This window comes from Prunus persica, chromosome G3 (assembly GCF_000346465.2).
Source record: "Prunus persica cultivar Lovell chromosome G3, Prunus_persica_NCBIv2, whole genome shotgun sequence".
Classification (NCBI taxonomy): Eukaryota; Viridiplantae; Streptophyta; class Magnoliopsida; order Rosales; family Rosaceae; genus Prunus; species Prunus persica.
This window is the reverse complement of record NC_034011.1, coordinates 26,634,797-26,657,593: the sequence shown is the minus strand read 5'-3', so window position 1 is coordinate 26,657,593 and position 22,797 is coordinate 26,634,797. Positions and strand designations below refer to the sequence as shown.

At 38.9% G+C, this 22,797-nt stretch overlaps 6 protein-coding genes across 8 annotated transcripts; 4 read left to right on the top strand and 2 right to left on the bottom strand.

Annotated features, from left to right (window-relative positions):
- Positions 1–4,632, top strand: LOC18782502 (ankyrin-3). The gene is made up of 4 exons (XM_007214920.2): positions 1–471; positions 1,870–2,145; positions 2,358–2,495; positions 2,879–4,632. Exons 1-4 carry the CDS (start codon positions 172–174, stop codon positions 4,430–4,432), a joined length of 2,268 nt encoding a protein of 755 aa, XP_007214982.1. The 5' UTR covers positions 1–171; the 3' UTR covers positions 4,433–4,632.
- On the bottom strand, positions 4,874–7,169 carry LOC18782653 (ribosome-recycling factor). Of its 2 annotated transcripts, none has more exons than XM_007215779.2 (8): positions 6,867–7,169; positions 6,568–6,711; positions 6,362–6,477; positions 6,149–6,240; positions 5,932–5,953; positions 5,780–5,848; positions 5,262–5,330; positions 4,874–5,170 (listed from the first exon to the last, which is right to left on the bottom strand). In XM_007215779.2, exons 1-8 carry the CDS (start codon positions 7,048–7,050, stop codon positions 5,090–5,092), a joined length of 777 nt encoding a protein of 258 aa, XP_007215841.1. In that variant the 5' UTR covers positions 7,051–7,169; the 3' UTR covers positions 4,874–5,089. The 2 variants fall into 2 exon arrangements, with proteins under 2 accessions (XP_007215841.1, XP_020415981.1); XM_020560392.1 differs by having other exon boundaries at positions 4,878–5,170; positions 6,568–6,708; positions 6,867–7,138.
- On the top strand, positions 7,230–10,236 carry LOC18782766 (transcription termination factor MTERF5, chloroplastic). Its single transcript, XM_007215944.2, has 4 exons — positions 7,230–7,460; positions 8,110–8,159; positions 8,283–8,498; positions 8,588–10,236. The coding sequence occupies exons 1-4, from the start codon at positions 7,390–7,392 to the stop codon at positions 9,715–9,717; spliced, it is 1,467 nt and encodes a 488-aa protein (XP_007216006.2). The 5' UTR covers positions 7,230–7,389; the 3' UTR covers positions 9,718–10,236.
- LOC18782514 (sister chromatid cohesion 1 protein 2) lies at positions 11,339–16,710 on the top strand. Of its 2 annotated transcripts, none has more exons than XM_020559473.1 (13): positions 11,339–11,813; positions 12,452–12,722; positions 12,809–12,846; positions 12,927–12,970; positions 13,227–13,291; positions 13,402–14,132; positions 14,376–14,487; positions 14,727–14,863; positions 14,946–15,397; positions 15,714–15,750; positions 15,845–15,866; positions 15,968–16,097; positions 16,341–16,710. In XM_020559473.1, the coding sequence occupies exons 1-13, from the start codon at positions 11,690–11,692 to the stop codon at positions 16,485–16,487; spliced, it is 2,310 nt and encodes a 769-aa protein (XP_020415062.1). In that variant the 5' UTR covers positions 11,339–11,689; the 3' UTR covers positions 16,488–16,710. The 2 variants fall into 2 exon arrangements, with proteins under 2 accessions (XP_020415062.1, XP_020415061.1); XM_020559472.1 differs by having other exon boundaries at positions 11,340–11,813; positions 14,931–15,397.
- On the bottom strand, positions 16,825–17,965 carry LOC18782136 (phosducin-like protein 3). Its single transcript, XM_007215791.2, has 2 exons — positions 17,311–17,965; positions 16,825–17,187 (listed from the first exon to the last, which is right to left on the bottom strand). Exons 1-2 carry the CDS (start codon positions 17,906–17,908, stop codon positions 17,027–17,029), a joined length of 759 nt encoding a protein of 252 aa, XP_007215853.1. The 5' UTR covers positions 17,909–17,965; the 3' UTR covers positions 16,825–17,026.
- LOC18783843 (COP9 signalosome complex subunit 3) lies at positions 18,052–22,147 on the top strand. The gene is made up of 11 exons (XM_007215375.2): positions 18,052–18,382; positions 18,781–18,896; positions 18,989–19,235; positions 20,011–20,068; positions 20,175–20,264; positions 20,451–20,516; positions 20,687–20,776; positions 20,898–21,056; positions 21,141–21,262; positions 21,544–21,616; positions 21,702–22,147. The coding sequence occupies exons 1-11, from the start codon at positions 18,201–18,203 to the stop codon at positions 21,768–21,770; spliced, it is 1,272 nt and encodes a 423-aa protein (XP_007215437.1). The 5' UTR covers positions 18,052–18,200; the 3' UTR covers positions 21,771–22,147.

The window sequence follows — 22,797 nt, the reverse complement described above, 5'->3', positions numbered from 1 at the left end:
TCAAGTTTCTCTTCTTTCTCTCGAGCCTCGCGTCGTCTTTTAGAATTAGAACTACAGAGTAGATAGAGAGAGAGAGACTGGAGAGATATAACGCATGCGAGCTCTCACCTGAGTTTGCAGCAAAAGACCGCTACTACCGAAGCACAAATTCCGTCACGTGTTCGCCGGAAAATGACCGTCTTCTCCGGCAAGCAGGTGTTTCCAGTGGACTATGAGGCCGAGGTTTCTCAACGCCTTCTCGAAGCTTCCCTCTCCGGCGATCTGAAATCGGCGTTGGAGTGTATAGCCGATCCGTTTGTGGACGTCAACTTCGTCGGTGCTGTGTGCCTCAAAACAAAGAAGACCGAGTTGTTATTGCACGACGAATCGGCGAGCGAAGTCCGCGTCGACTACGAGGAGTTCAAAACCGACGTCACGGCTCTTTTTCTAGCCGTTCATGCTGGAAGTGTAGCTTTGGTGAAGAAACTACTGGTAATGTGATTGAGGCTTTGGTTTTGGTTCGTGTTTTGTCAGATCACTGCGGTTGAAGTTGAGATTTGAAATGTTTTATACACATAGTTGATTCTTCACCGATTTTGAAAGCATTTTGTGCTCGAATTGATTTTATAAAAAAAAGTATTTATGCTTTTATAAGTTTTTTTTGCTCTCATTGTAGAATTTGAAAAAGCAGTTGAAGTTTTCGTCTGCTGAATTCAAGGATACTTTACTGTGGTTTGGCCTATTCACATCTCACTTTTTTTTGCTGATTTGCAAGCATTTTGTATGTGTTAAGAAACGGAAATGTTTTGTACGTTTTCTAAGAAATTTTTGATCCATCATTTCCCAATTTTTGTTACAGTATATTGTGGGGAGAACTTCACGGAGTTCTTTGTCTGCTATGCATATTTGCTCGGAAACTCAAAAAATTACTGCTAAACCATTCTTTTAATATTTGAATTATGCTAGACTACTGATATCAATAAATTTGTAAAGCCTTTTATGATTTTTTGGTTATTTATTTATTTATACAAGCTTTAAGAATTTTAAATCCCCCTGCTGATTTCAAAGGTTTAGAGGAAAAGAATTAGGATTCGAAATTATTTTTTTTCTGGGGGAATATTGTGTTCAATAGAAAAGTTCTTGAACTCTTTGATATCAATAATGTGTCATTGTTGTTATTGCCTGTCGATCTCACACAAAATGCAACATTAACTCATTGAAGTCTTTGAAAGATGTCTGCTACAGTTACTGGGGAATTCTTTATATTTATTTTTTCACCTTGAAATTCACTTGAACGGAGAAGTCATTAGTTTCTGACCATTCTTTCTCTGCGCTTTAGAGCCAAAAGTTTTATGTTGTTTTGTTATTTGGACCTTTTATTAAAATTATTATTATTATTTTGTCTTTGCTTAGTTGGGCATTTGTGTTTTCTTTGATTCTATATCATGATTAACGACCTGCTAAAAGAAATGAGATACACACGACACGACTGATAATACATAAGTTTTGGAGATAGCTTATTTAATGGCCTTGAGACCCCATATCGAGTTTGTCTCAAACTCTCTGTTCCGAGCCTGAGGTAGATAATTATGTGGATATTATACATTCCCCTTTCCCTCGTATTAATGAACTGTTTGTTGAAAGTTCCATGCTTCTTTCCCTATCACATCAGATTTGTTCCCTCATTTTGTCTGCACGTGTTCCATGACCTTTTGTAATCGATGAAGAAACCAAAATACCTACTAATGAACTAGATTTGATATCTTCTTCTTGACTATTGTAAAGATTATGAGGAAATTAAAGTGAAGAAAATAATAGATGGATGGAATAGTATTATGTCATCTCTTGCTTTGCAACTTACAGAGGATTGGTATTTTTCTCAAATTACAGAGCGTTGGAGCTGATGTAAATCAGAAACTCTTCAGAGGCTTCGCGACAACAGCAGCAGTGAGGGAGGGCCACCTTGAGATTCTAGAGATCCTACTGAAAGCTGGAGCATCTCAACCAGCTTGTGAGGAAGCTCTGCTGGAGGCAAGCTGTCATGGAGATGCCAGGCTCGTGGAGCTGCTTATAGCTTCTGATTTGATCCGGCCCCATATTGCTGTGCATGCTATTGTCACAGCAAGCTGCAGGGGGTTTGTTGATGTGGTGGACACTTTCATGAAGGTAGAACATCATATTCATTTTACCATAATTTGAGACAAGTAGATATTCTGTTGAAGAGTAAATCATAAAATGATTTTTTAGTAATCATATATAGGTGAACTGATCTAATAATGTCCGGATAGGCTTGATGAATGAATAGTGAATTAATCCTATTATGGTTATTTAATCAGTTTTATTAGTATGATAACATTGTTCTTCTTGCTCAACGGCAGTGTGGTGTGGATGCAAGTGCAACTGATAGGATGCTGCTTCAGTCATCTAAGCCGTCGCTGCACACTAATGTTCACTGTAGCGCACTTGCAGCTGCAGTTGTTAGTAGGCAGGTCTCGATTGTTCGTTTGCTGCTACAGGTGACTTGCACTTCAATTTCAGTTTCGCTTAGTTTAAAACAATGTTGGTGCGCAATCAAATATGACCCTGAAAGCCATAAATTAGGAGTAGTAGAAAAGTAAATTTCAATTGAGATTCCAATAAGAGTAGGCCCCCATCCCCCTCTTGTGCATTAACTGTGACAGCTGGATTTGTACCTTTCAATAGCGATAGAGTGGTACACATTTCTATGATTGCAATAGGATCTAAACAGAAAATGATTTTGATTCTATGTATCTTCAGTCAGGACAATAGTATTGTTACTGTTCTATCTTCTAAAATTACTATTGTACGTATCTTTTTCTTTTCACACCACATGACTAACAGCCCTCGTTTGTTCTCTGTTCCAAAATGGAAACAATAGGCTGGTGCGAGGACAGATGTGACAGTGAGGCTGGGAGCATGGTCATGGGACACAGCCACAGGGGAAGAATTGCGGGTAGGGGCAGGACTGGCAGAGCCTTATCCCATTACCTGGTGTGCAGTGGAGTATTTTGAAGCAAGTGGTTCTATCTTGCACATGCTCCTCCAACATATTTCCCCTGATACCCCTCATTGTGGAAGAACTCTCCTGCACCATGCTATCCTATGTGGTAATGTAGGAGCCGTTCATGTGCTCTTACGTTGTGGTGCCAATGTAGAATCACCTGTTAAAACAACTGGAAAGACCATGTTTAATCCAATACACATGGCTGCCCGGCTTGGCTTGTCAACAATTGTTCAGTGTTTAATCGACTCTGGATGTGATATAAACTCCAAGACAGATTCTGGTGAGACAGCTCTAATGATCTGTGCAAAATATAAGCATGAAGAGTGTCTCAGAGTATTGGCCATGGCTGGTGCTGATTTTGGCTTGGTTAATGTTGCTGGTCAGTCCGTCAGCTCAATTGCTGTGACAAATCGCTGGTCCCTTGGTTTTCAGCAAGCGTTGATACTTGTAATACGAGCTGGAAAGATTCCAAGGTCCAGCAACTTTTCTGTGTTCTCTTCCCTAATGTTTGCAGCTCAAGCCGGTGACATGGAGGCCTTGAAAGCTGTAGTTGGTTCAGGAGAATTTGACATTGATTATCAGGATGAAAAAGGTTTCTCGGCAGTCATGATCACTGCTTTGAAGGGTTATGTGGAAGCATTCCGGTTGCTGGTTTATGCAGGGGCTGATGTAAAGTTGTGTAACAAGTCTGGTGAGACTGCAATTACGCTATCTGAATTAAGCCAAAACCGTGACCTATTTGAGAAGGTAATGCTCGAATATGCACTAGAAAAGGGCAATCGCTATGCTGGAGGGTTCTATGCTCTGCATTGTGCAGCACGTCGCAGGGACATTGATGCGGTCAAATTGTTAACAAGTAGAGGCTACGATGTGAATGTCCCTGATGGAGATGGTTACACTCCACTCATGTTAGCGGCTAGGGAAGGCTATGGTCCCATGTGTGAACTCTTGATCTCTCATGGGGCAAATTTGGATGAGAAGAATGCCAAAGGCGAAACACCACTCTCACTAGCAAGGAAGAGTGGTTGCAGTACCAAAAATGACGCGGAGTGTGTGATACTGGATGAGCTTGCTCGCAGGGTGGTGCTAGGTGGAGCCCATGTTTGGAAGCATACCAAGGGAGGGAAAGGAAGCCCTCATGGGAAAGAGATGAGAATGGTGGGAGCCATAGGGGTGCTGCGCTGGGGGAAGTCGAACCGGAGAAATGTGATATGCCGGGATGCAGAGGTGGGGCCCAGCCCAGCTTTTAGGAGGAATAGGAGGAGCAAGAGTGATGCGGATGAAGCTGGATTGTTTAGGGTGGTGACTACGAAGAACAAGGAGGTGCATTTTGTGTGTGAAGGTGGGGTTGAAACCGCTGAGCTTTGGGTGAGGGGCATAAAGCTTGTGACAAAGGAGGCTGTTTTGGGTAATAAGAGGGAGTCATGAATGGTGGTGACTGGTGAGAGGATAGCGTCAGAGAGGCAGTAGGGTGTATAAATGTTTTCTGGAATACTTCGTCTTGAAGTATTTAGAAGTAGAGTCGTTTCTTTTTATTGTAAATGTTTTGATCCCTCAGTTGTAAATGAGTTCACTTCTCGTCGTACGGGACAATGGATATCGAGCATCTGATAGATTTCGCTTGTTCACAAAATGGCTTCCCCTTTAACTTCCAGCGAGTCAATGAGTGTCCAAAGGTTTTCAAATTTCAAACTAACGACGCCATAAATCTTTAATAGAGATCTAAAGATAAAAAATATTATTATGGTAGCGAGATTGAGGAACCAAGATGTAAGCAGACCAAAATAATTGAGACGAGGCTATGTTCTGATTTCGAATGGCAACTTCTACACTGAGAATACGTTGGATCCTTTATGCATGGCGGCTAAATCTCTGAAACCGTTTAAATGAGCCCACTTTATCATAAGTTGAAACATCAATATCGCATAATAATAATTTTCATAAGTTGAAACATCTATGTTCTGATTTTGAATGGCAACTTCTAAAGGACTCTTCTACAAAAACAAATTGAGGTATAGCTCTTCCAGAAAGGAGGTAGGGCCTTCCGCCAATGAATATTAAAGAACACAGACAAAATACCACCTTTTAGCTTGCACTGATCTCCTTCTCCTTTGCCTTGCACAAGTCCTCTGCTGTCTTCACAAACTTTTTAGTCAACTCCTCAACCTGGAAAATGTAGCCATTTCAAAGAACCCATGAGCAATAAAAATTGCATAATATTAACTAGGGAGCAGTTAGCTTATAATTTAGGGCTCACCTCTTTCTCCAATCTTTTTAAGTCGTCCTTTGGGTATCTTGAATACAACTTTTTTATTGTATCCATTGCCTGTAAAAGAAACCAACAATCTATTTAGTCACACAGCCGGAGAGCTGCAAACTCATAGAATTCATTCGTACTCACATATCAAGGGTAATCCTTTTGCAACCCCTAACACTGTTTTGGTCCCCAATACTACAAATGACACATTTCTTCACGGAACCACCAGACTAGAGAGCAGGAAACTAAAGATTTAATCATAACTAAGGGGAAGTGTCATATCTTTCAAAGGCATCTTTTTTGCTACTGCTATATGCTTCTAGGATTGAGAGATTCCAGACACTGAATGTGTGAAAAGTATTGCTATACTTCTCTGTCTTGATGCTTGGTGAATATCAAAATAACAAAGAAGAATATCGCAGTCACCTCAATTGCAATATTTTTTGTCTAGAAATGATTCGAACCTGCTAAAAATCTATTAGCAGAAAGAAAAAGAAAAAAAAAAGACTTTAAGTTACCTTTTGGCGAGCTCTTCTTATACTTAGTCTGCCATCTTCACAGGACTTGGTAACCACTTTACATACAGCCTGGTAGAATATGTTCAATGATAAGACATAGTAGTTATCAGACACGACAAAAAACAGAGAGGGTGAAAGCAGTTAAAAGTCACCTGAACATGCTCTTTGGTCAATCTGGCCATCACAAAAATTAGAAAAAGATACATTAGTCAAGCAATCAAACACTTGGCCAAGACCAACTTAGCTTGGAGAATATGAAAACTAAAAGAAAACATCAAGTGTATTTCTTAAGGTTTTTCACCAGCCTCTATAAAAAAATGTGCACTGAAAATTCATAACAGCATGAGTTACAATCAGATGTGTGCTTACGGAGGAATAGCTGCAATCAATCGATCCCCATCCACTTTAGGATTTAACCCCAAGGCAGATTCAACAATGGCAGTCTCCAACTTCTGTAAGGCCTGCAAGCTCATGTTTGGAGCCAAATATAAATATTTGAGAAACAAACTGCAATTAAGATATAGCAAGTTCACAATATAAACTATAACAGAAAGTTAAAAAAAAAAGGCATCCCCTCATTACATTTGGATCAAAAGGGTTTATCGATAATGTTTTCGAGTCCAGGACTGAAACAACTGCTATCTGACTCAGGGGCAGCTTGACGCCACCGGTTTCCACAATAATATGGTCAAGCATTCCTGCATAAACATTTCAGACAACTAAGATAAGTAGCAAACCGAAGTGAGCATACGAATAGCGATTTGACAACCGGGAAATTGAGAATGTACCCGGAGATGCTCTTCCAGTTCGTAGTTTGCTTAATTCTGCTGACAATGCTGTAATTGCCGCCTCCATTTGCGAGGTCGTGTTTGCCTTAATGGTTGGCCCCATATTTGGCAAAACTTCAATTGTGCCCGCAGCCGAGTCATCTTCTAAAAATGTGAAAATTATAGAAATGGAGTGAAATTTTGAAGGTTGCTTATGAAAAAATATATAATTTTTGTGCCGCTAAGCCAAACAGTAACTTCGATTCTTAGATATCATATATGTGGTTTTGTACAGTAAGCGAGAGAGAAAAGGAGAGTACTTGATTTATTGCGGCCTTTGGCAAAGCCTCTGCGACTTTCTTTGACGAATTCAAGAGCGGAATGAGACAGAATTCTCTGCGGTGCCTCGGAGTTGTACTGGAAGAGCTCGCGACCGACAATCGCAGAGCTTCGAAGGAGAAGGACGTTTCGGAATGACAGTGCGCGTCTCAGAAAGATCGCCATGGCTGTAGCTCTCTAGGGTTTTAGATTTGATAAACCCCGCCCAGTGAGGCCTGAGATTTTGGGCCTCCAAGCCTTGGTTTTGGTTTCGGACTTCAGAATATTACACGATACGACGACGTTTTATCCGTTAAATTTAGGATAATCAGGCTTTTAAGCTAATTGCAGCAGAATTTGCACGTGGTACCCTGTGGAACAACACACACTGACTCACTCACACCAAGCATATCCAAACACAAGAGAGGCCAAGACCCACTCTTCGCCCTCGCTCTTCTTCTCTTCAGCCCAAGACTCAAAATTTATTAAGATTTTGGTTGTTTTTTGGCTGAGTTTGAGCTGAAAATGGAAGCTTTCTGTGCCATTCGCCCTGCCTACTTCGCGGATCCTCTGAAAGTAGATTTCAGCACCACCAGGTACTTTCCTCTCCCTTAAGTCTCAAGTTCTCAACTGAATTAATTGGCGAAGAACATACTGGCAAACTGTCTTTACCAATTGGAATATGTAAATGGTGCAATTTCCATGGTTCAAGCTTCAAGTTGACGTATCACTATCCTCTAAAGTTTGTGAGGTTAAAGCTGATATTTTTGTTCATAATATTATATGAATAGAGATTTTCAAGACATTTTCAAGTTGATTATATAATGGGATTGTGATAATATTATAGTTAAAAGGAGGACTAGGGGGCTGGTTAGTATATTGGCAACAGCAGACAGAGATGTAGCAGGCACGCTGAGGATAGATGGGTAGAAAAATGAAATATGTATTGGTCATTGGTGGCTTGGTGCACCCAATTAACTTGTATATGGTGGAAAGTAGACTAAAGATTCAATCATTTCGTTTTGTGATCGGGATCTTTCGGATTGCAAGCTTGAAGGGTCCAATGTGATTAGGTAGATTTTGATAGACTCGAATTATGGTGTTATTTGTTAGCTACTTCCTGCCAAACCCCAAGCCGTCGAGAGACTCAGCACTGAACATGTGCTATCTCTTTTTCTCTTTTTGTTTCACTATCTTTTTTTTTAGTCATGAGACGGAAATTGATTTCGATCCATTCTTTTTCAGGACTAGAATTACTTTCCCCCAGAAACTTTTTTTCTGTCGAGCGAAGTTTGGTAAGCAATTGGTAAAACGTTTCTCTAATACAACTTTCGTAGTACAATGTCAACTACAACTTTTGCACACAATTGATCTATTTTTCTTGAAAATTTGACAAATATCCTTCAACACTTGTACAGCTGACTCCGGGATAGATGGCTCATTTAGCTTAAAACTGGTATCTCCAGCCCTTTTAGCAGCTGAAAAAGAAGAAGCTAGGGCTGTCCTAACCTTGTTCTTGAAGAAACAAGGCCTCAGCCATACAGTTGCTGCAAGAACCATAAACAAGTCAGACCTTTTTGTTGAGCACCTGATCTCTAGGCTTCATGCTGTTCATAAATCCCGGTATCTAGTAGGTTCGAATTCAACATATTACTGCTTCTCTCTGGATCTAGCTTACATATTTATTGTAAGCTCTAAATTGTTTAATCAAATCTTCTTGCAGGACGAGAGCTAACAACTCTTGAGATTAGGGAGGCTCTAATCCCTTACCTCGAATCCCTTCTTGATGAGCATGGAGTTTTTCTGGTAGATTTGGTGGAAAGCTTTCCAAATGCACCTGTAAAAGAAAAGCCAGTTGCACCAGTTACTAAATCTCAATCGTCTGTGGATTTAAAGAAGCTAAAGGCCATATCTCGAGTAAGTGAAATTGGCCCGGCTGGGAAGCTCCCACCTCACATTCTCTACCTTTTAGAGCTTGGCATGGATCTTGATCAAATCAAGGGAATTGCGCGCAGATTTCCGTCTTTTGCCTATTATAGTTTAGAGGGGAAGATAAAGCCAATTGTTGAGTTTCTTCTCGAACTTGGGGTGCCAAAATCTGATATTCCTACAATACTTAATAAGAGGCCTCAGCTGTGTGGAATCAGTCTATCTGAAAATATCATACCTACCATGAATTTCTTAGAAGATCTGGGTGTGGACAAGAAACAATGGGCAAAAGTGATATACCGGTTTCCAGCGCTTCTCACTTATAGTAGGCAGAAGGTGAAGACGACCATAGATTTTCTATATGAAATGGGCCTTTCAGCCGAGCTCATAGGTAAGGTTTTGACACGCTGCCCAAACATTATAAGTTACAGTGTAGAGGACAAGTTACGGCCAACAGCTGAGTACTTTCTCTCATTGGGGGTGGATGTTGCTGTTCTGCTCCATCGTTCTCCCACGCTTTTTGGTCTCAGTATTGAAGCCAACTTGAAGCCTGTAACAGAATTTTTCTATGAGAGGGGATACAGTATGGAGGAAGTTGGGATCATGCTTTCAAGATATGGAGCATTATATACCTTCAGCTTGGCAGAGAATTTGATACCAAAATGGGAGTTCTTTTTGACCATGGATTACTCAAAATCAGAGCTGGTTAAATTCCCTCAATATTTTGGCTATAGTTTGGAAGAAAGGATTAAACCAAGGTATGCACTAATGAAGGAATGTGGGGTGAGGCTGCTGCTGAACCAGTTATTATCACTATCAACTGGTAACTTTGATAAGGCTCTCAACAAGAAAATAAAGAAATTGTCTGCTGGAAAAGATCCAAATATCAGCAGTGATGATCTTACATCGGAGGTTGAACAATGAAAGTTCTGAGCAAATATTGTAACAATACAGGATGCACATGCACAATATGAGCACTGATGCAGTACAGGTGCCACATGGAAGCTAAAAATGGATGTGCTTTCACTGGGGAATAGAGTCAAATGTATTGTTTCGAAAGTTGGACAATGTATGTGATTCATCTCAACTGCGCGTGCAGACAGGAGGTATTCGATTGTTGTCAAATTTTCTTCAAGCTTCAGGAGGGAGTTGTATCTGTTGCTACTTGCTGAGTGACATCCTCCAAATGAATGAAGAATCATCTGCCATCCTAACTCTTTTGCCTGGTTGACCTCTTTTATGACTCTTTGTATTTGCCAGGTTTTTCTATTCTAAACTCCTGGGTTTGGAAAGCTGGTAGAAACTTGCTCTGTACTGTTACATTTTTTTGTACGTTGTAGTTCGGATTATTATTACTTTTTAGATCCAATCCAATTACTCTAATCTTAGTTTTATGTTCCCTTGTAAATGAATACTATTGTCTAGAGAGAAGCTTTCATATTCTGTCTGGGCGGTTCCCTTTTGGTTTTGAAAATGCATTTGCCAGACAGTTCGAGGTAACCGCACATAAATCCGTAGTTAATATGCTTGCCCATTTCATTTGGCCAATGCATGCAGCCTTGGTATTTGGTCGGGTTTTAGTTGAGGATGGGTTGACACGTCGTTTGGTTCTTTTACTCGTGTCAGAAGAATGATTTATGGTGGATTAAACTTTGAATATATGCATGTGGGGTGGCATTTTACTGCTAGTTAATTCACAATCTTTAGGGTGATGCTAGGGAGACCAACTTTAGATACCAACTTGTGTACCAACTCTCTAATAGAGGTGGAGCCCACCAGTACAATGGGTCTCACCCTCAAGTAAAGAGTTGTTACACAAGTTGGTATCTAAAGTTGGTCTCCCTAGCAATTTCCCAATCTCTTTATCTTCTTGGTCTTTGACATGTCTCATATGTGTTGTCTTTTCCCATTTTGGCATAAACCAAAGTTTTTAACTTTTTTACAAATTCAAGTTCATTGTATATTTGTGCTTTAAATGTGTAATTACAGCATACCCAAAAAAGAAAATAACACAATTTTTAAATGAATAATATTACTATTATTATATTTTTGTACCACCTTATGTGACAGATAAGATGTACAATCACATCAATTAAAAAAATAACTATATACAATGTATTTCCCTTCAAAAAATCCAATACTATTACTGAATTACAAAAAATAATAATAGTAAGTCATACAAATTTGGTACCCCCACCAAATAAATATGGGAGGTAGACTGTCACCTACCAAAGAAGCCAAAATGAAAAGTAATTAATTAACATCATCTAATTTTTCATGGACTGAAATAAGTTTATAATCCTTGTACTTTTTATTTTTAAAGGCAATAAGTGTTCTTTCTAGAATACGGAATATGTTATATAGCAACATTTAAATTAAAATTTATAAATATGAGGCAGACATACGATGTAACATTACCATCCTAAAAATAAGTTTTGGGTAGTCTAGTATGAAAATTTGACACAAACCATACATAGAAAAGATATTTGCTATAATCATATCTTTATCATTAACTTCCATCTTTTCTTTTCTGATACAGTTTGTTTTTCAATCCGCTTGATTTGTAATCTCCAAAAATATGACGTGTGTTGAATTGAATGTGCCTAAATTTAAATTGGGCCTAGGAAAAAAAAAAGAAAAGAAAAAGGTTTTGCCTAATTTGTTTACTTATATTTTTGTTTTGTTTTTTTCGGTCTGAGACTTACCGGGCACACTACAGCAATCGACCGTTTCTTGTTATTTCTTAAGGACCTCCTTCCCTCCCGCGGCCCCTGTCATTTGTTTGCAGTTAGCAGTTCGTGCGTTTCTTTTCCTTTTATCTCCGAGATAAGTGAGAAGAGGAACCAAATAACAGAGAGAGTGAAAAAAGCTAAAGAAAGCCAATTGGAAAAAGGGCATGTTCTACTCACAGTGCCTCCTTTCAAGGAAGGGGCCTTTGGGCGCCATTTGGGTTGCCGCTTACTCTTTCAAAAAGCTCAAGAAGGCGCAGGTCACTCAGACTGACATCTCCTCCTCTGTTGGTTCGTTTCCCTTTCTCTTCGCCGTCTTTCTCATGATTTGCTTGCCTTTGGTTGACATTTGAAAAAAATGAGGGGAAAATCACAACAAAACCATAAATTTTTGTAATGGGGTTTTTTTCTTACAATATTTGAGCACACACTGTTTGCTAACTTTTCTCTGATTGTTTCTCCAAAAACCAAACAGTGTTTCTCTTCTTTTTTTCTCTTTGGGGCTTCTCTGTTTCTTTCGTTTTTAATAAAAATATTGATGTGCGGGCAGCGGGTGTTGTTAGAAGAGTGCTAGGAAGATTTTCTTTTTCTATTATGGAAAGGGTATTTTCTCTTCACGGGTATTCATATTTGGTGGCTTAATTACATTGTATTTGCTCTGAAGTACATTAATTTTGTAACCTGGTTTCTGGGTTTGCCATTAGTTACTGTTATCAACCATCTAGCCATTTGTTGGATCCGCTTAGTTGCTCCCTAATTCAGGTTTCTGGGTTTGTCATTAGTCACTGGCTGTTTTGCATAAGAAGTTGTAAGAAGAAGACAGAATTTTCTGGGAAAAATGTTATTCTTTTGCTGGTTACCAGGAATACCTCTTCATGTTATTTGACATTGAGCCTGAAATATCTTTAAACCCTATTCTCTTGGTGCAGATAAAATTTTGCAAGATGAATGGGATGTTGTTGCATACAGGGTTCTCGCCTACCTTCTTCTTGGTGTCGTTCGAATATACTCGAAAAAGGTTGAATATCTGTTCAATGATTGCAATGAAGTGCTGATTAAAATCAACAAATTTGTGGTTAGTACAAAAAAGAATGCAGATGCAGACAAGCTGCGGGCGCCTTATTACTCTGTTACTCTACCGGATAGATTTGAACTTGATGCTTTTGATCTGGGGATCCTTGAAGTTGAAGATGTCAGTGGGTAAGCTGTGTAGCTTAAAAAACCTTATGAGGATGTTACCGTATGTAGTTCTCATATTTAACATGTTTGCTTCCCTTACTTCCCAGATGCAATGTGGTTTCCCATGAAGATATCACACTTAAAGGTATTAAATGTTTGGTCCTTAATACTATTCACTTAATTCTATTTGTATAATTTTACACGATTCGGCATGATATGAAACAGATTGTGCAAAGGGGAATGGAATTGGACAGTTTTATTCAGAAATGGTACGTCACATAGTCATTCTAATGTTTATCTATTTTGTCAGTTTTTTTTAGCCTAATATGCATTCATTCTTTTCTTGTTCTGCTGAACTTTTCATGGTATTAACTTATCTCCTTTCAGGCCCTAAGAGACATTCATTTTCTTATGACAATTAGTTCTTAATGATTTTCCAAATTTCCTGCCTCGTAAGAATTTTCATAGGTTTGATTAAGTTTCGTCCAGAATATGCACCTGAGGTGTCAGTTTGTGTTTGTGCAGTATGGTTATGAGGAATTTGGTGTCTGTGACAATATTTCCTCTGCTGATTTCACCCCAATCAAAGAGTACGTATAACCATTCAAGATGCTCGAAGTTTATAATTTTGTGTCGTCCCTAAATTCATTTTCGAATACTTTCCTTTAATCTTATTTTTGACAAGTATTTCTTATTTCAGTGTACTTTCATCTTACATGTTGGACTTTGACATGGAGTTCAAAACATCAAGTCATGGAGCCAACTCAGAAGCATTTGTGGAGAAGCATCAAGAGAATAGGTTCTCTCAAGAAGAATGCACAGACCTAGAAACATTTTGTGGAGTTCAGGAAGAAACTCCAAACCAAGTTGTTTCATATGGAGAAGATCAAGAAACTAATAGAGAGCAGATAAAGGCTCCAGTTATAGCACCGTCTGAAGATGGAATTCAAGGAGAATCAAGCATGGAAAAGCCTCGAGACCTTACGTTGTCTCAGGAAGGTTTGAACCTAGAGACAGTCCATGGGACTGAGAGAGAACCTTCCTACTATGTTAGATCATCCAGTGAAGATCATCAAATTGATCGTGAGGAGATTATGGAACCAGAGTTGGTGCAACCAGAAAATCAGACGTGTCAGGTTATAAGACAAGACAATAATCTAATTGCCTCAGAAGCTAATATGGAAAAACTGCTAAGATGTACAGTTTCTCAAGAAGAGTACATGGACCTTGATATGTTTCTTGGGGCGAAGCAATCTCGAGAACTTGTTTGTTCATCTGGTGAAGAGAATCATATTGACAGAGAGCCAATAAAATTGCCAGAGACGAGTTCACCAAAAAGTATAGAACACCAAATTATTGTGCAAGAAGATCCAGATCCTCTCTCTGTTGAATATGATGGAACTCCTGGTGCCAAGCTCCCCAGTGCTTTAGGTGCATACTTCTCAACAAAGGAATTTAATGTTATGTTTCTTTTTACCTCTTAAGTATTCAATTCCTATAGTTGTTTAGGACTTGAAAAAGAGTTGCTTTAGCACCTTATATACAGAGTTGGACGTTAGTTTTTCTTAGTCAAATACTGTTCTGAGTTCCATCTTTTGCTTTGCAATGTATATATAAAATCAAAATTTCATGTATGCTTAACAAGTTTGTCCTAATTTATTTATCATAATGCAGGTATTACTACACCAAAGTTTATGGTTATTCGTACACCAGCTACTAAGGAATCTGCTCGAATTTCTAGGAAAAGAAAATGTGTCATTGATGATATGACAGTGCTGCCTAATGAGTACGTGAGGGTTTACTGTCCCTTTACATGTGTTAAATTGAAGTGTTCCTGTTTTGTCTATTTGTAGAAATCTAGGCTAGAAATTATTTCTAATTTTATCCATAAAAGTTAAAATGACGTTTGGAGCATCCATCATTATATTTGAAATAACATCCTTTCGGACACTTTGGATTTTAATTATGTTTCAATGGATTATAAGTTGACCAAGGAATAAGAAACCGTAACATAAAATTTCACAGGGTAATCCGGCGAAGCATACATGATGCAAGTGACCTGGTTTCTAAAAGAAGAAAAGTTCCTCAAACTGCCCTTGCTGTTTGGAAAGCCTGTCAAATTGGAATTCTAACCCATGATTTCTCGGAGCCATTGCTACCTGGTAATTTCCTATCGTTATTTACTTTCTGGTTCATCAGTTGTGGAACCGCTGCTAACCGCATTTGCAGCTGGTGTTTCACAAGAACTTAAATCCCTGTCCTGCAAAAGGAAATTAAAGATTATAGAACCTGCTGAAACTGTTGGAACTCCAGAAAAGTTAGATGTGGTGGAATCTCCGAGTGTTGGTAGGTCAGAGCAAATAGAAATTGCACCAGAAACACCTATTCGTCGCTCACAGTCAATGAAATCATTTGAGAGTCCAAACAGCCCTGAAGCTCATGATGTGGATATAGTAAGACCTGAGCCATCTGGAAGGATAGAGGAAGACCCGTGCCTGAGCAGGGAGCAAGCTGACCCACCTGAAAGTTTAGAAGAAGTACCATTTCTGGACAGGGATATATTAGGACCTGGGCCATCTGGAAGGATAGAGAAGGAGCCATCCCTGGGCAGGGAGCAAGCTGACCCATCTGGAACTGTAGAAGAAGTACCATTTCTGGGCAGGGATCAAGAACATGATTTCAATCTGCTGAATGAGGTAAAGTAATTATTACTATGGAATTTTATTGTAAGAAAAGCATCTACAAGAAACGATTAGATGCTTTTCTCAGATACTAGCTGTTGATAGACATGTAGATAAGTCAATGTTAGTAACTTAGTATAGAGCATAGCCATCCTGGAAATCTTTCTATGTGTGGTAGTCAGACAAGTGACTGCACATGACAAGCTTGCTTTTACTATTAAAGGTCTGAAACAAGCATGTATGATATTGATGCTGCTACATGTTATTATTTTGTTTCTCATTTGTTCTGGAATTGATTATGTCTCTTTAATTCTTTTTAATCTTGCCTCAGGAGATTGATTTATGTGAAGGAGTTAACCCTGAAGTGGGTAAGAGGCTCAAATTGATTTCATTAAGCTAGATTTTGTTTGATTTGCATTTTTTTTTCTCAATCCTAAACTCTGAAACTTATTTTTGTTGTAGATGGATGGTCAGGAAGAACCAGGTATGGTGGATTTGCCCTCTTGAAATTCTTTTGGCATAAATGTCAGGGCTAATATTTTTTCTTACACCAACTTTTTCTTCAATAACAACTTGTGCATACAGAGTAGTTGCAAGGTACTTGCAGAGACACTTTCCGAATCGTAAAAAACAAGGAGAGGAGGAAGTGAACTTGTTGCAGGTTTCAGAAGGAAGAACTAAGAGAGAAAGTGCAAGGCTATTTTATGAGATACTGGTATGATCTATCTGTACTATGTGGTTTAGAATCTTGATTTGGCTTCGTCATGAGTTTGGGTCATTTTATGGTGCATCTTCCAAATTCATGAGCCAGCTGCTTCTTTCTTATTTTAATGTTGCTGTACAGAAACTTATCCCATGAACCCCAAAATCTTACGTCCAAACATGCAGATCAAAACCTGGTAGTCCCGTGTGTAATACATTATTGAATTTTTTTTCATTTATTTATTTATTTTTGCAGGTGTTGAAAACTAAAGGGTACGTGGATGTGAAGCAAGATGATGCGTATGGTGATATTCTGATCTGGAAACGCCCCATCTGGAACCAAACGTGGGCAGACGATATGGTTAACAGAGGCGCCTCTAGAACTATGTATTTATGCGCATAGATTTTTCTGTGCTGCATAAATTGTATACCACCAGAGTAGGCTTTTCCTTAGAAAAATGTCAGAAAGACGGGCATTTGATAATGCCCCCAATAAAATAAAGTTTCAAAACTTTCATATTTTTTGAAGCTCCAATTCTATAACCCACCCCCACTTTTTTCAGATTTTCACAAATAAATATGTCCAACGGTAGATGTTTGAAATCACTAAATTTCTTTTTTGGGTACCTAGCCGGTGCTTTATTTATACTTCAGTGGTGCCAATGGAGTTCATTTTTTTTCTTTTTTCGGTAGACAAAAACACCGAATGGCTATTTTCCATATGGATTTGGTGGATTTCACAAATTAGGTGCAACTCAATTACAAGCACTTTCTAACACATCGGAATCAGCCACTCACGTTAACACATGAGAATCATAATCTTTCACAAAAACAATGGGAAAAGCAAAAAGGTTGTGCAAGAACTGGAAAGACGCACAAACAAACAAGGGTCATTTTATTCATCTGAACTCAAACTCTTACAGAAGAAACCAAATATAAAGTCTAATCGCTTGAAGATCCATCGTCATCATTTTCATGCTCTGTCACAACTTTCTCTATAAACCTCTTGCGAACCCCGTCGATCACAGCTTTCCTTGACCGGCCATTTCCACTCTGCCCATCGGTGAGCACAGGATCTGATTGGCAGAGAACTAATGCCACACCTGATAATATTCAGTAAAAATTCATTAAAAACAGTTTGTGAACATTGGTGTTGAAGTTTATGCTCCACTTCTCCACATTCAATGTGCTAAAAAAGACCCAACTGAAGGTCAAAGTGAAAATACCTTCAGGTGTGCATCTCCGGCCAAAGCTTCGCAAGCCAACGTGATTTGCTTTGACAGCACCACTGTTGTACACCAAAACAGTGGGAACGTTACGATCTGGGTAATTTGGGATGCAGTCGGTGGATATTATCTTCACAAATTTGGTAGCTGGGTATTTCGCAGCCAAATCTTCCAAGCATTGCATCAGCACCCCACATTCCGCAATTCCTTCTTTGTACAGAATCACAACCACCCAAACATCAGCCGGAGCTTGCGAAACCTCTCGCACGAAATCTGATCCCGAAATCGGCACAACCGATCCAAACCTCGCTACCTTAGCTGTTTCTCTCAACTCAGCCAGCCTCTTCTTCCTATATTCTTCGAGGAAGCGATCGTCGTCGAGATCGGGATTGTCTTCGAGGTCCTCGAGGTCCTGCTCGGTCTTTTCATCGATCCAGGACTTGTCTTTAGGAAGAGAGGCTTGATCATTGGCCGGAGTGAAAGGTGCTGGCTTGAACGCTGGTGGTTTCGCTGGTAGGTTCCCTAGCTTTCTCTGTATGTCATCCCACTGCGTCGATGCTCCTTCCACGTCCTTGTACACAAAGTGATAGTCCGCCATTCTCTCTCTCTCTCTCTCTCTGGAATTTTCCTTGACGTTCACAGGATTAAAACTACGGTGACTAAAGTTGTAAAATAGGTGAACTACGTATCCCAAAAATGACTTTTTACCCTTTTTATTATTATCCTAATAACCGAGTTTTATTAATCGAACCGGACATTCAGCTCAGCGAAAGCGACGAGTCGATCCCCGTCCATTCTTTGCGTTTTTAAACCAAAGCCAGAACGAGCTCTCGAAGCTTTTTCTCTCCTCTGCTCCTGGTACGTAGAAATCGAAAGCTCGACCTAAAACCATGGACGCTTTACAAGCTCTGGTGGCGAATATCCAAGGGCTATCGAGCGCTGGGGACATCTCGCACCTTCATGTTGTTCTGAAGCAGGCGCCGGACTCGCTCTACGCCGAGTCGACTCGATTACTTCCTGTTCTGGACCAGCTTGACCCCTCCAAGCACTCTCTCGGATACCTCTACATCCTGTGAGCGTCTTCTTCACTCTAACATTACCTTTTTTGTCTAATTTCATTCATGTATTTTTCTTTTTCAATGATCGGTTTCCTAGGGTTTAGTTGGACGGCTTTGTACACAATGTCTTAGGGTTTGATTATCGGGTGAGAGTGCGAGCTCTAATCCACATAGATTGAAGTTATATCTGCGTTGCGTTTAAAAGAATTCTGGAAAATCCTTAATCTAATTCTACATAATCTGCACTAAGAATTCTGGCATTGGATGAAATTGCATTTGAGTTTAGAAATTTGATTGTCAAAAGCATTTGTAGTGTGCGGTTCTTTTGTATAAGATTCTGCCAAGTTAGTATTCACGAGCATTTGGAAATCGGTGGAAATTGACTCTCTTTAATGGGTATATGTGTTGTCAGAGAGGCATGCTCTTCTGGTTCGATTTCAAAGGAGCAAGGAAGTGCGTTGGTTTTGCCTATTGCCACATTTATTAATTCCTGTGATACGGAGCAGATTCGTTTGGCACCTGATAAATGTATTATTCTTTACTCTTTTATATTGGACTTGTGTAAATGTTGTTAGATTGCACCTCCGATTCCTACTCTTGTTGATTTGTTCTGTTTGTAGTCCTATCTGTTTGTAAGAGGTTCAAAGATCAAGTTACGGTTCTTGAAGAACCACTGCGGGGAGTCGCACCAATGTTGACAGCAATTCGGAAAATTCAGACCTCCTCAGAACATTTGACTTCCTTGCATCCAGAGTTTCTTCTTCTTTGTTTGTTGTCAAAATGCTATAAAGCTGGATTGTCCATTTTAGGTGATGACATTTTTGAGGTTGATCAGCCAAGGGATCTTTTTCTCTATTGCTATTACGGGTGGGTGGCTCTTTCTACAGAGTATTATCTATTTCAGTTTGACACATTTTCTTTCATTTAAGTTAACTGGTTTTTAAATATTGAGAAAATTATGTTTGGTAGTGTTCCTTTCTTCATCTGACATTTCTTACTTCTTCTATGTTTTATATGCTCTTGCATCTAGGAAACGCTCCTGGAATTCTTGTTTTAGAGTAGGCATTCTGTCATATTGTTAGAGCCAACTGATAGGATTTCATAATCCTATGTTTTGAGAATGAAATTTTTATTACCATTAACCATGATTTTCAGGGTTGTAGTTTATTTGGTAATAGAATTTTAGTAAGAGAGTGAATTATAAATATCCATTTTAAGAGTATTGAAATGTGATATTTCTCTTTTGGTTCTTTGGACCATTAGAAATTTAAATATAATTAATTACTTTTAATTGATTAAATAAGTCAAGTAAGATAACACATTCTTGTTTTAAGAGTGTTATTCTGTTTCATTTGTTGTGGTTATTTACATTTCTAGCCTTACATTTTACTTGATTATTTATATGGAATATAGTTACTGATTAAATGTAAAACACTTATATTTCATTTTGAAAAGAAGACTGGAACTGATCCATTGTGTGCTAGGTGACAGAATCCACTTTAATAAGTTGAAGATTCATCAGTTTGATGATTGATGTGGAATGTCATTAGTCTTTAGAAGGCTTGTTAATGCTTCTAGCTTTGAGGATTTGGTGTTGCTAAGGAAGTTTTCTTACAATATTTCACCTTTCACATCACTGTAGGGGGATGATATGCATCGGACAAAAGCGTTTTCAGAAAGCATTGGAGCTTCTACACAATGTCTGTCATCTATATTCTATGTTTACCTCCTTATACTTTCTAAATTATCTACTGTATTTTGAATTTTATATACTTGTCCATCCTAATCGCGAAACATATTTTCCAGGTTGTAACAGCTCCAATGACTGTTATTAATGCAATAGCTGTTGAAGCATACAAAAAGTACATATTGGCTTCACTCATTCACCATGGGCAGGTATGGCTTTTCTTCGCATGGATCCCTCTACTTGAAGTTTAATTTGATTTTGTAAGTCAATTCACACAACAGGGATACTATGGTTCGAAAGATTCAATTTGCCTGGTTTTAACTTGACACGTTCATCTGTATATGCTGTTAATAAGTTTGAGGATAATCTGATGATTGCGTTATTCATGGTGACAGTTCTCTACCAGTCTCCCTAAATACACCTCATCAGTAGCTCAGAGGAATCTGAAGAACTTTTGTCAGGTTAAGCTAAAGTTGAGCATTGCGCTTCACTATAGATCTATTTTCTTTTATAAGTTTCTTGGCCTTTGTGATATCTACATATTTAAGTTCGGATAATGTTAGGCTAGCACTTGAGCTGTAATTTACCAGCTCCACTGACTTCATTTGGTTTTTAATCCTCTATTGTGCAGCCCTACATTGAATTGGCAAATAGCTATAGCACTGGAAAAATTGAAGAATTGGAGACATGTGTGCAGAAGTACAAGGAAAAGTTTGAAAACGTGAGTTCTTTATAATAGTTTCATCCTGTTGGTTTTATTGACAAATTGGATGCAATATGATTCTCTCTTTCATGGAATCTTTAACCTTCTTAACAAGGCTTTTGATTGTGTTTTCCCTCAGGACAACAATCTTGGACTGGTGAAGCAGGTTATATCTTCCATGTATAAGCGAAACATTCAGAGATTGACTCAGACATACTTGACTCTCTCCCTCCAAGATATCGCCAACAGTGTTCAACTAAACAGCGCCAAGGAGGCAGAAATGCATGTGCTACAAATGGTAAATGCAAAGTACTAGCAGTAGAGTTTTGGTATTACAAATATTAGTATTGTACCCTAACTTTTTTTCTTTCTCGATGTACAGATCCAAGATGGTGAGATATTTGCCACAATTAACCAGAAAGATGGAATGGTTAGATTTCTTGAGGATCCTGAACAGTATAAAACCTGTCAGATGATTGAACATATTGACTCATCAATACAGAGGTAAATTGTTTGGTTATCAATTTATATGTTGGATTATTGCCCTTTTCTTTGGGTGGGGGGCAGTGGCGGGTGGAGAGAGAGAGAGAGAGAGAATCGTGAATACTTGTAGTTTATTAATGCTAACATAGCACTCTAATTCTTCATGATGCGATATCATTTAAATAGATGAAAGGAATATTTTTCCAGTGAAATATTACCTCCACATGTCAACTACAGTTAGTGACGTTTTTTTTTCCTTTTCTTCTTTCGATTTTGAATTTATTTATTTCCTTTTCATCCAGGATAATGGCACTGTCAAGGAAGCTGACTGCTATGGATGAAAACATCTCGTCTGATGCTTTGTTCTTAGGAAAGGTGAGTGTTGTTTCCACATTGTAGCGGAACTGGTTGTAAAGCTATTGATCATGATAATCAAACAATCACCTGCATTAATGTTCAGGTTGGAAGAGAACGACAGAGATTTGACTTCGATGATTTCGACACTGTTCCTCAGAAATTTAACATATGAATTAAGCAGGATCACGCTGTATATCGACCTATCTACGTGAACTTGAGAATTGTGATGGCAAAGATGCTGGACCATTTTATGTCTTTTCGGCTCCTTATTGTGCAAAGAGATGAAAAAATTTCAGTGATTTTCTCCCAATTGAGAAGAAGATATCTCTAGGTACTGTCTAGTTATAGAATTAGTTTTGGTCATGTTTTGTATTAGCTTTTGTTTTGCTTTATTTTTTTATTGTTTCCTACAACGGTTATTTAAATAGCATGTCCAGAAAGGAGGCATTAGAGAGAGCTGAAACTATGCATGTGCAGTGGTAAGAAAATTAACAAGGATATAGGCTTGGTCGGCCTATGGATCGACATTCGAGGCTTTACACCAGGAACATTTCTAATGTCAAACTATCTGGTTCGACAGGCCCATAAATTTCTTCGTCTTTGGGCTTTACCTTTTCAACACCACTGAGCCTAGTAATGCGGGTCAGAGGAATGTATACTACAGCGTTTTGGCCCATCAACTCTGGGCTTCCTTAGGCTCAATTCGTACCAATAATTGTGGGCCATATGCTGGGCCCACTATTTACACATGCCTTTAATAATTTTTTCCACGGCCAAAACATGCTAATTTCCGCCCCAAATTAGCTTTAATAGGCCCATTCTGGTCCTACTTCTGGCCCCATTTTACGTTATTGGACCGAATCCTGGCCCTTTTTTAAATCACTTCCAAATTTGGGCCATTTTTAATTTATTGGGCAAGCATTGGGCCGCTTTTCTCGCCGTGGGCAACATTTGGGCCTGTTTGAAAGTTATTGGGCCGACTTTGGGCATACTTGAACGTCATTGGGCTGAATTTGGGCCTTTTTACGTTATTGGGCCAATTTTAGGCCTTTTTTACGTTTTTGGGCCGCCCTTTGGGCCGTTGCACGTTATTGGGCCGAATTTGGGCCTATTTTCACGTTATTGGGCCGCCTTTGGGCTAGGTTTCATGTTATTGGGCCTTCTTTGGGCCTTTTTTACTTTATTGGGCCTCCTTTGGG

What these genes read in the sequence shown, in the direction of transcription:
- LOC18782766 (XM_007215944.2), top strand. Translation starts at nt 7,390, where the DNA reads ATGGAAGCTTTCTGTGCCATTCGCCCTGCCTACTTCGCGGATCCTCTG. An exon ending in TTTCTGTCGAGCGAAGTTTG is followed by an intron (nt 8,160 to 8,282) that starts GTAAGCAATTGG and finishes ACACTTGTACAG; the next exon opens with CTGACTCCGGGATAGATGGC. An exon ending in TAAATCCCGGTATCTAGTAG is followed by an intron (nt 8,499 to 8,587) that starts GTTCGAATTCAA and finishes ATCTTCTTGCAG; the next exon opens with GACGAGAGCTAACAACTCTT.
- LOC18783843 (XM_007215375.2), top strand. Translation starts at nt 18,201, where the DNA reads ATGGACGCTTTACAAGCTCTGGTGGCGAATATCCAAGGGCTATCGAGC. An exon ending in ACAAGGAAAAGTTTGAAAAC is followed by an intron (nt 20,777 to 20,897) that starts GTGAGTTCTTTA and finishes GTTTTCCCTCAG; the next exon opens with GACAACAATCTTGGACTGGT. An exon ending in ATGCTTTGTTCTTAGGAAAG is followed by an intron (nt 21,617 to 21,701) that starts GTGAGTGTTGTT and finishes ATTAATGTTCAG; the next exon opens with GTTGGAAGAGAACGACAGAG.
- LOC18782514 (XM_020559472.1), top strand. Translation starts at nt 11,690, where the DNA reads ATGTTCTACTCACAGTGCCTCCTTTCAAGGAAGGGGCCTTTGGGCGCC. An exon ending in CTCGGAGCCATTGCTACCTG is followed by an intron (nt 14,864 to 14,930) that starts GTAATTTCCTAT and finishes CCGCATTTGCAG; the next exon opens with CTGGTGTTTCACAAGAACTT. An exon ending in ATTTCAATCTGCTGAATGAG is followed by an intron (nt 15,398 to 15,713) that starts GTAAAGTAATTA and finishes ATCTTGCCTCAG; the next exon opens with GAGATTGATTTATGTGAAGG.
- LOC18782653 (XM_007215779.2), bottom strand. Translation starts at nt 7,050, where the DNA reads ATGGCGATCTTTCTGAGACGCGCACTGTCATTCCGAAACGTCCTTCTC. An exon ending in AACTGGAAGAGCATCTCCGG is followed by an intron (nt 6,478 to 6,567) that starts GTACATTCTCAA and finishes ATGTTTATGCAG; the next exon opens with GAATGCTTGACCATATTATT. An exon ending in TGACCAAAGAGCATGTTCAG is followed by an intron (nt 5,849 to 5,931) that starts GTGACTTTTAAC and finishes ATATTCTACCAG; the next exon opens with GCTGTATGTAAAGTGGTTAC.
- LOC18782136 (XM_007215791.2), bottom strand. Translation starts at nt 17,908, where the DNA reads ATGGCGGACTATCACTTTGTGTACAAGGACGTGGAAGGAGCATCGACG. An exon ending in CCGGAGATGCACACCTGAAG is followed by an intron (nt 17,188 to 17,310) that starts GTATTTTCACTT and finishes GAATATTATCAG; the next exon opens with GTGTGGCATTAGTTCTCTGC.
- LOC18782502 (XM_007214920.2), top strand. Translation starts at nt 172, where the DNA reads ATGACCGTCTTCTCCGGCAAGCAGGTGTTTCCAGTGGACTATGAGGCC. An exon ending in TGGTGGACACTTTCATGAAG is followed by an intron (nt 2,146 to 2,357) that starts GTAGAACATCAT and finishes GCTCAACGGCAG; the next exon opens with TGTGGTGTGGATGCAAGTGC. An exon ending in TTGTTCGTTTGCTGCTACAG is followed by an intron (nt 2,496 to 2,878) that starts GTGACTTGCACT and finishes TGGAAACAATAG; the next exon opens with GCTGGTGCGAGGACAGATGT.